General features: G+C 36.0%; 2 protein-coding genes across 2 annotated transcripts; one reads left to right on the top strand and one right to left on the bottom strand.

The window, feature by feature from the left end:
• Nucleotides 1–474: 474 nt before the first annotated feature.
• LOC138332564 (uncharacterized) lies at nt 475–2513 on the top strand. Its single transcript, XM_069280568.1, has 4 exons — nt 475–507; nt 923–1043; nt 1365–1450; nt 2270–2513. Exons 1-4 carry the CDS (start codon nt 475–477, stop codon nt 2354–2356), a joined length of 327 nt encoding a protein of 108 aa, XP_069136669.1. The 3' UTR covers nt 2357–2513.
• Nucleotides 2514–4867: 2354 nt separating this feature from the next.
• On the bottom strand, nt 4868–15474 carry LOC138333255 (monocarboxylate transporter 12-B-like). The gene is made up of 6 exons (XM_069281523.1): nt 15099–15474; nt 12812–12961; nt 11551–11919; nt 8481–8762; nt 7773–7898; nt 4868–5641 (listed from the first exon to the last, which is right to left on the bottom strand). Exons 1-6 carry the CDS (start codon nt 15340–15342, stop codon nt 5514–5516), a joined length of 1299 nt encoding a protein of 432 aa, XP_069137624.1. The 5' UTR covers nt 15343–15474; the 3' UTR covers nt 4868–5513.
• Nucleotides 15475–16402: the final 928 nt, after the last annotated feature.

Below are 16402 nucleotides of genomic sequence, written 5' to 3'. Positions count from 1 at the left end.
GTGTTAAACGAAAATGACTAAAGGCAAGAAACAATTAGTGTGGTGTGAACAGAAGAAAAACGAAATTAAAATATTTTGTTTAACTTTTTTTTTCTATGTCAGAAGTATATATTTATAACTTTTAAATGTGAAAACAAGCCGCAATCTAAGGGCGGACAACTCGAAATGCCTAACGGTTATATTGTGATCTACGACTTTTCACTTTGTTAAAGATGTAAAAAAAAATCAAAACAAGTCGTAATACATAAGACTGTGGCTATGGTGATCTACGAGTTTCACATTGTTAATACATATTGAAGTAACCACACATTTGCATTGAAGGAAATTTCAATATTTTTCATAAACCAGTCTTAAAAACGCGATATCATAAAGGCGTTATTGATTTATTTCATCAATTGGTTTGTTTCCGGTGGTGAACGAACCGCAGCACTTAACTTAATCAACTTAAAGTGCGATCAAAGTAATAGATACATAATGGGCACGAGTGATGTTTATCACACGAGTCCCGTAGGACGAGTGTGATATATCCGATACGTCACGAGTGCCAATTATGTATCTGTTTTATCCAATGACAGCCGAGGTTTTGACTCAACGTGCCGAGAGGTGGAGCTATAGAAGAAATCACTGTGATAATGATCCGCCACTTCCTGTCTATCCCATTTCCTGTTACAGCATAAAAGAACCTGTCAAGTAGTCACTGTCACATTTTTCCGCCATTTTGTATCCTATCCTATCTGACTACCTGTCCTAGTTTCTCTCCAATTATAGAATTGATCGTCAACGATGGCAGATCTGAGATGTGTCGATCTCGTGAAAATTGATGCTAACTTATTCAATGATTCAGGCATTCACGTAGCCTATATGTTATGGACAGGGACTGTTCTATCGGAGACCACTTGAAGGATGCAAACTTTGAACACAGCCGATTGGAGTTTATAAATTGAACTCAATTATGAAAAATATGTGCAAGAATGCCGAATTCGAGAGAAACTTTTCCAACCACTCAGGAAAGAGAACGTGTGCGACGTCCCTTTATCATGCCGGTAAGTCTGAATCTATAGTGTTTAAAAATTGAATCACAAAAATGTATGCAATTAATATTATGTGTATAATCTGTAAAACAAAATACGAACATGTATATTAAGTTGCACATGCGTTATTTACTGGTTTTAGCACCCAACATAATAAATAAATAATATTTTTTTCCGCTAAAGAAAGTGCATATGTGAAAAATAAATTAAAATTCGTAGTGATAAAACAGTTCTTGATTTAAAACAAATCTTGATTGAAAATGACAAAAATGGATTCATTCACATTACAGTATTGCACGGTACACATGTCAATTGTTTCTCTACTTTGGTTACGTTTTGATGAACAGATGATCATGGAAAGGACAGGACACCGGAGCACTGCTGTTCGTGCATATAAGAGACCATCGGAGCACCAACAGGTCTAGAACGAATAATCATACCCTGCCTCCACTCCGTTCCCGGCAGGGTATGAATTCCACCCCGTTGCCGTGTTGCAAGCCCCGATGTGATCCACATCGGGCACTTTGAGACTGATAAAAATATATTTTTCGGGTATTATCCTTATGTAACTGTATTGTTCTGACAACTATGATCAATATTCAATTCACAAACCTTTCGATTATAATCTTTCATCAACTACTAGTGGTAAAATCGACGGCAAACACAACACATGTATAATTCTGTTCAAATACGCCGCCATGTTTGATTTACCGGAAACCGTGACGAAATGAAACAAATATGTTTAAAAGTTTTAAAAAGCCAACAAACTAAGAATAAATATGGTGAAACTGAACAAATGTAAGTATTATTAAGAATTAAGCAAAAAAGAATTTTTAAAGTTCATGTTAAAAACTTTGTAACATTTATTTCTTTCGTAGTGAAAATTTGTAGGTCATTCCATATATGGTACTAGGTGCCATATTTGGAGCGCGAGACTTTCTAACGAGAAGCATCATGGCGGCCAAGTGAGCCGTGTCGGAGATGCGAGCCATTCAAAAGTGCTTCAAAACATAATTTTGACAAGGAGGTGGGTAAATAAATAATCATTTTATGTTAAAAATGTTTGATATTGTTGAATTTAATTAAAAAATTACATGACACACATGAAATGCAACATTTTCACCGCTGGATGTTTTGCAACACTACGGGCAATGGGACGGAATCGTAGCTCTGACGACGACCATCTGTCAGATATCTTCCGTCCGTCGTTCAGAGCTACGTCATCGCAGCTACAACAGGTCGAAATAAGCCGGACACTAGAGTGTGGAAAAGCGATGCCAAAAAGGTTAAAACGGAAACCAAATATCCGGAAATCAAAAAAGTAAAGACGGAAACAAAAGATTCGGAAAACAAGAAAAATGACGGGATTCCTAGTGCTAGTCTCAGTACCAGTTAAATAATTGCAACATGACTTTATATTGCAAAAGTTAATTCAGAGCTCTCGTGCATTCATACATGTACAGGATTTTAACTCAACATGAAGAGGTAACATATTTTTGTTCAATTACACTAAAAATGTGATTAAATCTATATATATTGTTCTGTATCTTTGTTGATTTGTCACGCCCACGTTGAAAATAGGCTCCGTCTACAAACGGACCAATCAGAAAAAGCCATGTGATATTTTAGATATCACATATGTGATATCTAAAATATCGCATGGTATGCAATAAATCGTCTATAAAAGATAAAAGAAAAACCAAGGCATCATTTGATAACAGATCAAACAGCACATACGCAAAAGGAATGCTGTAGTTCAACAAATAAACAGTTCGCTAAAGATAATCTTACCTTCAATGCTTAACGTACAAGTTTTACATGGAAACCTTAAGTCAGTTATCAGGGTAAGTGTTGAGATGGGATTGTGTAAAAAGACAGGTACACCTAACAACAAATGTAAGATGGAACATCATACAGTCAGCATAGGCTAAGCATGACAGTTCTTTCCAAGTATTGCCTTCTGAATGGTCAATATGTTGTATAATAATGGCAGTATTGCCCCAAAATCACATGTTGTTAATCTGTCGATTGAGGCGATCTTGTGCTGTTGTAGGGTGCCTAACAAGTAATTAGGTTTTCTTACATAAGTTGCCATTTGATTCAATTATCATTTTGAACAAAACATACTGAAATTGAACAGTGTAAGGATAGAACAGCTGTTGTTGAGGAAGACAGACACTTTGATTTGTCTACGTTAGGTATTTAACGTTTACCGCTATATCATTGGATAAGTACATAAGTTGGCATCGTGGATATTTAAAGGAAATTATTATCACTGAAGTCGTATCAACCCCTGGACTATGTCATAGGGAAAATGAAGGCATTTCAAGAGAAAAAAGACCAAGGATAGGCTTACAGAGACTTCCTACGAAGATCTACAGAATATAACGTTCACCTCCATTGGACATAGTCAACTACAGTGTACCGTTATTATCCCCCGCCCAACGAAGTTGGCGGGGATATACAAATGGGTTCCGTCTTCCGTCCATACGAATGGTTTCCGGAGCATAACTCTAAAACCAGTAGAGATATTTCCACGAAACTTCATACACACATTGGTCTTATGGTCTAGTAGTGCCTTTTGCCATTTTTAGGTTTTCATTTTTTGCACTTTTTCCGTAACCATGGAAACATTGCTGAAAATATCATATTTTTGTACCAGATTCGTTTCCGCAGCATAACTGGAAAACCGGTTGAGATATATGCACGTAACTCCATAGGCACATTAGTCTTATGGTCTAGTAGTGCCTTTTGCTATTTTAAGGTTTTCACTTTTTGTACTTTTTTCTGTAACCATGTAAACATTGCTGAAAATGGCAGATTTTTGTGTAAGAATCGTTTCCGGAGCACAACTCTAAAACCAGCAGAGATATTTCCATGAAACTTCATAGACACATTCTTCTTATGGTCTAGTAGTGCTTTTTGCTATTTTTAGGTTTTCACTTTTTGTGCATTTTTCTGTAACCATGGAAACATTGCTGAAAATATCATATTTTTGTAGCAGGTTCATTTCCGGAGCATAACTCTAAAACCAGCAGAGATATTTCCACGAAACTTCATAGACACATTCTTTTTATGGTCTAGTAGTACCTTTTTCTATTTTTAGGTTTTCATTTTTTGCACTTTTTCCGTTACCATGGAAACATTGCTGAAAATATCATGGTAAATGGTAAATGTTACTTTGCAAAACTCCACCCATCTTTGTGTATATAGTCTAATATAAATGTCAAGGCTGTATACCTGATTCAACAATTGCAGCCCCGCTCTACTTGAATTATACTCCATCTTTCTTTAGCTCAACTTCCTTTTTCCTGTTTTTTTCATACACATAAGTCTGCACAATCAAACTTACTTCAGTTTTGATATCTCCATTGGCGGGGGATTTGAATGACTATGTCTTTGTTCAACTATGTTGATGTGCATCAAAGGACCAAACTAATAATATAACCCTCTCATTTGTTATCGCACACAGATCCCTCAGTTTTGCTATGACATATCCAATGGTTAATAGATAGGGATAGTAACTCCTAAAATATCAAGAATGAGCAGATGATGAAAAGGTCGAAAATCCATATTATCATGCATAGTTGATATAAATAAAGGAAGGGAAGCAACTCTCATCAGAAGATTAAAAGGAAGCTATAACATCGACCTTAAAAACCTATCAAAGGATATAAAAGTAATTTTTGTACCTGTGTGTTATCATTAAAAGAACATTTTTTCCATCTTATTGTCTCCAATGATACAACTAAAGCAAACAAAACGTTTTATTATGAGCGTAGGAAAAACATTAGAGAAAAAACAACAACAAAGGATTTACTTTACTATATTAATTTTGTATTAATTAGAAAATGGTTTAATGACTTATTAAAATACAGAATTTAAAGGTAGAGAACGATAGGTACAAAACATCAAAAACAAATACATGTAAAAACTTCTACCGTTAAGCATATTCTGCCTTTCCGAAAAGGCTTGAAACCTTAAAAAAAGGAATTCAAAACGAGATAATTTTGTAGACTCACAAAAGTTATTAGCTTACCATCAATACTACATTTGTCGTCACCTCTTGAACAAAATAATTAGATAAATAAAATGCTAATTTTTCATAACACGGATAAAATGTATGGGACTGTTGTAGACTACAATAATAGCAATGATATTGTTACGAGCGGCGTCAAAGCGATACTTAAAAGCATTTTGAATATGCCTTTATCGCAGTTAGCTTCTAATGATCACAATGTGTATGTAAACATAAACATTAATGAATGCATTTTTGAAAAAAACTTTGTTTTTATGTGATAGCAATGAATCCTACGTATTCAAATGAAGCGATGATCCAACTTTAACCCTAATATGTATCACCGATCAAAAGAAACAATACAAAAACTTATTACAATTCTTTTCTTGAACATATAGACAAAACATATTAACAAAATTTGGTTATCTCTCGTACTATAAGTAATCCATAGTGAGACGCACAATTTACTTATAGTCCTGTGGCTTTCTAAATCGTGTCAAGATAGCTAATACTCCCGATGCGATCAGAACTCCTCCGCCGACGTAAAATCCCATTTTCCATGGATCCTTTTCATAAGTATCCAATATTTCCTCTGTAAATACAAACAAAAAATACATGAACTAATTTACCTATTGATTCATCTATTTAATAAAAATATTAATAGTGAATATGAAAGGAAGAAACCCGATAGCGAGGGCACACAGTACGTGTGACCTTCACCCCTCCCCTCTGTCTCTCTAGACACACGATAAATGTAGAGTTGTCCGTAGCCTTACAAATTATCTTGGAATGCAGAATCATCCGATAAGTCTGCAGAGCCAACAGAAGAGTCAACATCTTCAACACGTTGATGTGCTCAGAAAGCTGTTCCCCAGACCACTTCCCCGAATGGCTATGACTATCGAGGTAAGAACTCAACCCTGTTATGGACGTATCCGTGAACAAGGTCATAGTGGAGCTGGAGCTCTGAAAACGGACCCTCCAGGGGGACATCAAGAATGGTCTGATGTGAAGTCCCCCAAGGGGAAGCCATAGCGGTTGAGGATATCAAGAACAATGAAAACCAATGAACCTAGACGTGGGAACAGCCGATGAAGGTCAGAAAACGATCTTTGGTCTTCTAGAGTTTCCAAGTTGGAAGGGCAATACCATATACCATTGAGAATCATTGAAATAGATGTGAACATACATTCCATGCAGTGCAAACTTCTATGACATTATGCAGTAGCTTGTTAAAACCCAAAGGGGCAGTCCAAAGGCTGAAAAGGTAAGGTCCGGAACTGGAAAACCATTCCGTTGCAAGTAAAACGGAGGAATTTCCATGTCGACTTCCTGTTGGGAATGAGGAAAAAGGCACCCTTCAGATCAACTGAAGTGACCTACATCTCCTCTCACAGAACCTATGATACCCGTGGAGTATCAATCTTGAATTGCGGAAAATAGTTCTACGTGCCTGTTAAAGACACTTTAGATTTATGATGGGACGCAAAGCTCCGGACTTTTTGCGGACCAGAAACATTCTAAAATAGACGCCGGGTGTGCAGTCTTCCATAGGTACCTTCTCAAGAGCGCCCTTTAGAAGTATAGTCCTTACTTCTTCGTGGATAGCAAGTGCCTTCTCCGGATCCCTCGGAGGAGGAAGGAAGATGGACTTTGTCGCTAAGGGCGGATTCCGCATGAAGGGAATGCCCCATCCTTCCTTGACTACAGACAAGGCCCAAGAGCCCTATGTGAATTCCCTCTACTTTGAAAGGAAGGCAGACAGACGACCTCCTACAGGAAGATCGAGACCCAACCTGGACCATGGTTGGATAATCGTTTCCTAATCCAAAGCCTTATCCTGCGGGAGAAGGACCAGAATCTGAGACTGGAGGAAGTCTCTAGAACAGACCCATCGCCGGGAACGACCAAGACAGGGCAGAAAGTGTAAGGAACTATTCTTGCACCAGAGTTGATTTTACCCTTCTTATCCTTGCCTTCTTGACCTTGAAGTAAGGCTTCAACTTCGACTGCATAGAGACTGGTGACCTGAAGCTCTTGCCTTCTTCTTTTGTGGGGCTGACCAATGCGAGGTATTGAACTTCACGGTCTGCATTCTCTTCAAAAGAAGGGGAGAAGCGACCGAGCTCTCCTTCAAATCCTTTTGAACACAAGGAAGAGTTATCCCAAAGTAATTTGATCCAAAGAAGGGGCCGTAAACAGGCAATTAGACATTGATGAGCAATGGCACCTGTAATGAAGCCGAAACCCCCAATACCCTGTTCAGGGCAGAGTTAGCTATGTCCTGAATATCGGCCTGCATTGTCTCGGATGTCGGACCCTCAGACACATCAGATACCCTTTTTAGACAAACCGTCATGGAATTTATATAAGACAGAATCTGAATGTAGAAACGCAGCCACGTATCCATCTTGTGCTGCTCCTTGGAGCTGAACACCACTTAATCCTTTTAGTCGGGAATTTAAGTATTAAAGATTTTATCAAATACCTAATAATTCATTTTGAACTATTTATCATGCTAATCAGTACCTAGGAATCGAATTAGTAATCATGGAATCGAATAAGTAATGGACCCTTGATAAGGCATTGAACAGTTAAATTGATCATTGTGATGCATAATAAGGCATTTTGAAACATTAGTCGAATAAGTAATCAGGGAATCGAAGAAATAATTGAACAAGGGAGTACGAATCAACTTCACGGAGGTGTATCTTTATACTTGCCATACGCAGGGGATATCACTAACTGAGCAATACCAATCATCAACCCAAACAGTCCCTCAACGATACGGACATGGCCTCTACCAAATATATCCGGCACAGAGCTGTCCAGTAGCGTGTTGAATACTCCTAAATGAAAAAAAAGAAAATGCGTATTTCAATATTGCAATAAGTTTTTCCACCAAATAAGAACATGTAAAGAACCATAAAATGTTTACTGCTTAGGGTTTTAATCAGGAAGATTCCATATTTTTCTGTTTCGCTAATGGGCCTTAATAGTGAGGAGTTAATTTAGATGATTCATCTGGATGCAATAATCTTAGATCAATTACGTTTTCATGTCGTCAACATAAGTAAGGATTTCTTTGCAACTTATTTATAATCACTAAAGAGATAAACCCTTGTGGAAAAGATCTAAATACCAATCCTTACATTCTAGATATTTCACTAGTGTTTTAAATTCACGGATTTCATTAAATTCGCCAATATTGCGAAAATAAAGAATTTCACTTAAGACTTTGCAAAATTTATTCACTATACAGTAAACTGCTGTCTCAATAATTCAAATGTAATGAAGGCTTTATAGGCTACCCAAGTTATGTTGTTTACAATATCAATAGGTAAAACATTGATTAACAGGGCATCGTCTTAAGCAGTTTTCACATCAGATGTTTTCAATGTATGGTGGTATAAGTAATACTTTGAACTGACCTTTACTGACACCGAACAATGCCCCGAACATTGCCACAAGTCCGAATGTTTTGAGAGACGGCGCGACGCAAGCAAGTATTCCAATCAAGGCGTTAATGACTCCGATGAGAATCAGAACAGTTCCGATTTTTCTATTCTTCCAACAGCAGCACAATACCATCAGGATAAGTCCGGCCACTTCACCAAGATATGGTATAATGACAGTTATTATTTTTGCGTTAATGTCGTCACTTTCCATTTCTTCCAATAAACTGATATACTGTTTACGTGACATTGGTTTACCTGTTAAAATGAAATTAAATAGTTAAAAAATAGTGAAAATAAGAAGAATGTTCAATATTAAAAAATTGTATATACACAATATGATACATAATTTTACAGCAAAAAAAAGTCAAAAAACGAAAAGCATCATATTTAAAAAGTTATTTAGCGTACCGGGTAATTATGAGTAACCAATAGATAATCAAATTGTATACTATCTTTGCTACACGAGATTTGCTTAAGAATCTTTAATGGCCCACTATACTACATCCCCCCCCCCCCCCAAAAAAAAAAAAAAAATAATAATATCTTAAAAACAATAATAACATAAGACAATTGATATCGATGACCTAAGATGAGGTCACAACACCAAACAAATGATAGATTACATATATATATATATATATATATAAGTAAAAAAGAACCGTGTCCATGTGATGGTTTCCATATACATAAAAAGAAAACACAACTATAAAACAGTTTTTTCCTCCCTAGCGCTTTCTCGGTTCATGCCGGTCTTCAGGGGTTTGCAAACACCTGAAGACCGGCATGAGCCGAGAAAGCGCTAGGGAGGAAAAAACTGTTTTATAGTTATATATATATATATACATTGTATATATATGTGTGTTATCAATGATATCGATGAAGTTTTACTTCGCTGTTTTGCCGTTCAGCGCAGTGATTGTCAACTAACACATGGTATTTAGGATGACGGCGGGAAACTTAAGACAACTCGCGTTATGAAAAATTACGTTTAATTTATTTTAGATAAATTGTTCAGGAGGTAATTATAGGTGTTGGTGTAGCATTAACGCTAAGCAAAAAAATTGTGATTATACAAAAAAAAATCAACCCCATTTTTAATTAATACCATTTCAATAATCAAAAGCAGTGTCGGAAAGGTAGTGGGACTTTAATATTGTGGTTTTGAGTCCCATCTTGCGACGTCATATTTTGACATGAATTATGTGACGTCACAATCACTGGAAAATTTGACTAATCGACGAAATTGTACTTTACTTACTTGGTTTTGGGATCTCGAAACCCCCGTATTGTCATTACCCCAATTTAAAATATGTATACATTAAAACGTATTATATTTTGTGATATCTCCAAGGCATTTGATCGAGTATGGCATAAGAGTCTGTTATTTAAATTGAATGCGTATGGCATAAAAGGTAATTTGCTTAATTGGATGAAAAGTTATATATCAGGTAGACAACTGCAGGTAATTGTTAAAAACGAATATTCCAGCACAGGTTGCACCAATGCTGGAGTCCCACAAGGAAGTGTGTTAGGGCCTCTTTTGTTTTTAATATATATTAATGATATAGTTGACAATTTAGATAGTGTATCACGTCTATTTGCTGACGACACTTCTTTGATGTATTCTTCATCCTCTGTTCATGATATTGAATTAAATCTTAATAGAGATTTAGATAGATTAAACAGATGTTTTCTAGATTGGCTCACTAAATTTAATCCTCAAAAAACGGACGTTTTACTAGTATCCAATTCTGAAAACCTGCATCCCTTGCAACTTTCTTTTGGTGATGAAATTTTAAGATGCGTTGACAGTCATAGGCACTTAGGTGTGACATTTAGTGCAGATGCTAAGTGGTCGTTACATATTTCAGAAATTCAAAAATCGTGTATGAAAAAACTTTCGGCATTACGTAAGTTAAAAATTTTACTCAATAGGAAAACTTTATTAAGGATATATAAAGCATTTGTGTTGCGCGCCTGTGTTGGAATATGCGTGCGAAGTATGGGATGGCTGCTCCCTGGGAGATGTTAACAAACTCGAACAAGTGCAGCTTGAGGCGGCAAGAATCATAACGGGTATGCCATCCTTCTCAAGTAAAGACTCACTCTATTTCGAAACCAATCTTGTACCTCTAGTAAAAAGAAGAAAAATTAAAAAAAAAAATTATTCTAATGTATAAACTCCATAATAACCTAACCCCATCTTATCATCTGACCAATATCCTTCCTCCTAAAGTTGGAGAGCGACCCGTCTACAACATGAGAAATAGAGAAAACTATATTATTCCGAAAGTCCGTTTGTCATGTTCACTTGAATCATTCCTGCCATCTTCTATTAGATTATGGAATGATTTGCATAGCAATGTCAGAGAGCAGCCATCCGTTCGTACCTTCAAAACTTTGATACAATCTGATGTAAATTCTTTACCCGTTTATTATTTTACTGGGAAAAGGAAGTTTAATATTTTACATACAAGATTGCGACATTCGTGTAGCAGTCTGAACTATGATTTGTACAGAGTAAATATAATTAACGACCCATCATGCGCATGTGGTAATCAATGTGAAAATGCAACTCATTATTTATTTTGAATGTAGTCTTTATACTAGACAAAGGGATGTTTTATTCCGTAATGTTTCACAATATGGTAATATTTCAATTAATATTTTGCTTTATGGTGCTCCACACTTGTCCAACATGGAAAACCAAATGATATTTCAATGGGTACAAACCTTTATTAAAGATAGTGCTAGATTTTAGGTCAAGTCTGTAACAACAAACTCATTTTGATTTTTTTTTCTATTTCTTCTTCAATATTTTCTGTATATATACATAATTATATGATTGTATGTTATCAAAGTTTTGTATATACATGTATTTTGAAGAAGGCATTATTAAGTTGTGATAACTTGTGCATAATCCATTATTGTATTTTTGACAATAAAAAATATGTTTGAATCAAAATATACTCTTAGAAGATAATTTCAAAGTACATTCAATACACATGTACGCATAATAACGCCTTGATTGAAAGTGACGTACCGATATGGTCCATGAAGATGAGGATTAGTATTAAATACAACACTAGATCCTTAAACAGTTTCCAATCAACGGTTCCAGCGAGTCTGCTGACCAAGTTAGTTTTACTGTTGGAGCTCTTCAACTCTAGGGGCTTGAGGGTGGCACAACATAGCAGAGCGACGCCTACCGGGATTAACTGATACCGGAAGTTAATTTCCCACTTGTAGTGAGCTTCTTTAACTATGCTCAATGGTATGTATACAAATAATATTACAGTATGACCGATTATTTCTCCAATCCTTACAATACTAATGGCGCGAAGTCGCTTTGATGAGAAGTATTCCAATGGTGGAACTATAGCCGTTAGAAGGAGAAAAGATGATCCCAGTCCTGAAAAAAAAGAGATAAAAAATTGTATGCACAATCATTTATAAATTATCATCGAAAATAAACCACATCTATAACAGCAGGCAATCTTATTACTGCGTCATATCCATCCGTTGATTACGTCATGGCAATACTGGAAGCAATTCAGGATAAAAACATTCAGAGGCCAACAGATTTTTCCCTTGAAGATGCTCCACCACCGACAGAGCATAAATGATATTCTTTATTTAAACAATAATTGGTGTTTTATTGTGTATATATATGTCTAATAAATTAACGCAAAATATAATATGAAATAATTTATTTTGACTTTGGTGTGTGCGCAATCAGTACTTCATTCTATATATGATATAGCGCCACGGAATTTTCTCGGGATGCAATTAATTATTTTTCATATTTTTTTTAACTTAAAGTAAAATTAGAAGCTCAAACTTTTCAATGTTGGTAATGGTGTAAAGTCAGTAACTTTTGTAACTGAAGAAAAATACTAAATCGTCTGCTCCTGCTTTTGACAGTGAAAAAATACCATTTGTCAGCGGTGGAGCATCTTTAAAGATAACACCAAGACCGACGTCCAACTTCATAGTCATTCAGTATACTGTTATTCGATTCTTTGTCAAATGACCAAATTACCTGTTCATTTGTTGTCGCATACAAAGTCTTATGTTTTGCTTTGAAATAGTCCAGGGATGAATATTACACAGAAATAGTAACCCATGAATTACGAAATCTATGTGAGGAGTATAAGTTTCTGTATCGTTTAGAAGAAACCGTAATCTTATAAAAGGTGTTGTAGACATATAGACTACATTTAAGGCTGAATAATTACGTTTTTTTGGTACTATGTTTATGTCATTCTCTACAATAGTCTGTAACATGATAGAAGTTTAAATACCACTGAGTCCTCCTAATAGAAAGGCGGCGAAGTCATCCTGATCTTTAGTGAGCCAGGACGACACAAAGAGACCTACGCCATACATCCCACAGCCTATGATTCCCACAATACGGTATCCTAGAGGCACCATCAGTATGGCCGCCACCACAACTGAAAACAGAAAAGAATAGGAACAGTTACATATAATAACCAGTGGCGTAGGAAGATGAAACGTCATGGGGGGGGCAAAGGTCCTCAATATTTTGTAAAAAAAAACCAAAAAACGGCACACCTACAGGAGGAGATTAATTCAACTCCCAACCATATAATATATGCTTTATGTACATTTTTCATATATCACTAAATTTAATCCTTGTACACATTTATAGACAGTGGGGTCGCTAAAAGGAAATTAACGAATACGCAAATTGGCCGAATTAGCGTGTGAGCGTCGAAGGCGCGAGATTTTGGTGTTTTATTAGGGATCTGAGGGTGACCCCCGGGATGAGTTTTATGTATTTTGATGATTTTGCGATCGCCCGACAGCGCAAGATTTTGGTGTTTGGGGGTCCGGGGGTCTCCCTCGGGAAAAAATTACGATTTAGAATGGCTGAGATGAGTTTTACGATAAAGTTTAATGAGTATAAAGCGTTCTTAACATGGTAATTTTTCGATTTAAAGCTACCTGCATTTAGAAATGATAATTGTGTCGTCATAACATTATGCAACCCTACTCGATCTGAATATACCGGCTTCACACCATCGGCACATTGTTGTGTAACATAAAAAAATGAATTAATTGTCTCGCTAAGACATATAAACAAATTGATCTTTTAAGAGACATTTTTTTAAATAGCACATAGAATCCCTTGATGGACATTTTTAGTCAAGTTTGTGTGTATTGAATTTTCACTATTTAAGGTTTGACATTATGTGCTTGAACGTTTTAGGAAATGCGCCGCGCAGCGGAAAATTTTCTAGAATGAAGTACGAAAAATGTGTATGAGGACCCATTTTTCTTTCAAATAAGCAAAAATTTCAGTCGGCGAAATGGGGGGGGGGGGCAAAAAGACATGTTTGCCCCCCCCCCCCGTCCTGGAGAACGGGGGGGGGGGCAGTTGACCCCCTTGCCCCCCCCCCCCCCCCCCTTCCTACGCCCCTGATAACAATAATGCAACTGCTACCACAACAAAGTTACTGTAGAAGAACACAAACAGAAATTCTTCTTAACTTTATGTCGCCATAGGATAACACAAACAGGAACTATTAGCTTTATGTCGTCAGAAGATAACGCAAAAGGAATCCTTAAGGATGTATTCTTCTGAGGTTTCAGTCCCGTTGAAGTCTCGTTTCGACAAAGATCAAAGATGTTATGAGATTTTCAAATACAATCTATCAATATCTGTAGCAAGTTGCCAGTTGCAAATATTTTCAAAAAATTGCAATTTCTATTTTTAGAAGAATTTTTATACGGGGATGTAAAGAAATGACCCATTTAACGGCCATTTTGGAATTGTGTTTTTTTTCGCTTTGAGTAGAGCCACAGTTTTAGCTTTTTTACTGAAATTGCTATTACTTATATCATCACTGCATAAGCATTTTTAGCTGTATCGAGCTAATTCTTGCTGTAAATCTTTACTAGGTTCACGGTAATTAAAATATTGAGCATCCATGTGTAATTACAATTCTATTTATGGGCTATTTAATATTCTTGAAAATGATCCAATTTCTGCTTCCGAACAATTAAATGAAGATTTCAATTCAATAAGTAAATGTACAAATGAGTGTCGAATTAATACAAATAAAACTATAGGCTTTAACATCACTTGACTAGGAGAAATCTTGTCCACCCTAAACTAATCTGATTGTCATAGACATTTTGGGTTGGTATAACCATACTCAATCCTAAAACACAAAGCTTATAAAAGATTAACGTTAACGATGAAAATGATTTCTAAAAGTACGATTTTACTTATTGTACATCTATACATTATTAATATTTTATTATGTTAAGACATGGAGTCAATAATTTAAAAATTGACAGAGTTAATGATCATTTTATTTAAATTGCCCATTTTAGAAGACGCATCCATGCATGTAGGTTTCTTCAACACATTGCTTCTGCCGCGATAATACACACCAGGTGGCGCGTGTGAACTGTGGGTGGAAACCATTAATATACAAATGCATGCACACATGCGATGAAGAGATGAGTAGATTCTTCTCGGCGAGGTATACTGTACATGATCAAAACAAAGCAAAACATGTTAATAGGACCGATGTAACAAGACCGTATGAACAATCTTACCTCCTATTTTTCTTACAACAGTGAATGCTTCAGCGATGTCATTTGCTTTATCACTTCCGAATTCATTGGTGAAATCACGAATGATATTAGAGACCAACATAAGCGAAACAACAGCATTGCACAGGTTAATGACAAAACATGCCAGTACTAACATCCACGCACGACATCCTCCATTAGGAGGACTGTAAACCGAACCTCGGGAACCAGAAGTAGGCCCTTCCAAATTAAGATCCCCAACCTGCATGGCTTCCGGCGGCTGTTGAGGAAAACAATGTGAATGTATCACTTATGTTACAACCCAGTAGGTGTGAGACGTCGGATTGACATCGGTTTGACGTCAAATTCAAGTCATGACGTCATTTATCAGTGTATCTGACGTAACTTTGACGTCAATAATTTCTGCGCTGTGACGTCAGATATTTACGTAAAATATTTTGGTGAGCCTCAATATTCTATTTTGTCGCGGGGATTTTAAAAATCATAGTTTTAAAACGCGTTATTTTCATTAATAATAATATATTTTACTACTACTATTAAATTGCACACTTTAACTACCTAATGGGACTCATTCACGTACCACGTGATACTCGATAACGTTTGTGGAGGACTATTGTTTCTATTGGTGATGGAATGACATCAAATGACATTATCTCGGATTAACGTCATTTCACCGGGAAAATAACAAAGAGTTACGTTCCATCACCACTTGAGATACTAGTCCCGCTCAAACGTTATCAGGTATTACGTGGTACGTGAATTAGTCCCATTGGTAAAATTAATCAATATAAGTTATGTTTAGAATTTTGTAAATGCCGCTGCTGGTTTACTTTCCAGAATTATTGAAAAACCTGTTGTTACCTCCCTTGATTTTTGTTTAATAGAGGATCATACTATATTTTGTATGAAAGGCCGTTCATGTCATAAACGAAATAATTTAACGCGTTAACATTTAACACGTTAATCACACTTTTAACGCGTTAAAACTACATTTAACGTCTAATTTTTATCGCGTCAATAATTATTTAATCACGTTTACATTTAATTAACGCGTTAATATTTCACAAAAATGTTGATTAAATCGATGTCATCATACACAACTGTATGTCTTTGTATGTTTTCTTGGGGCGATATCTTTATATCTAATACATGTAGATATATATGTATTATCCGAAATTAACTAAAGCAGATTTTTGGATTTTCAAGATTACCCTTGGAGGACCAATATTCGTCAGCGTAATTGAATACCCTCGGATATCAACAAACCAGCAAGAAATAAAATGTACCAATTTTATCAACACAAATAT

The sequence above is a fragment of the Argopecten irradians genome, chromosome 10 (genome assembly GCF_041381155.1).
Source record: "Argopecten irradians isolate NY chromosome 10, Ai_NY, whole genome shotgun sequence".
Classification (NCBI taxonomy): domain Eukaryota; kingdom Metazoa; phylum Mollusca; class Bivalvia; order Pectinida; family Pectinidae; genus Argopecten; species Argopecten irradians.
The sequence above is the reverse complement of the archived record's forward strand: the minus strand, read 5'-3'. Positions and strand labels throughout refer to the sequence as shown.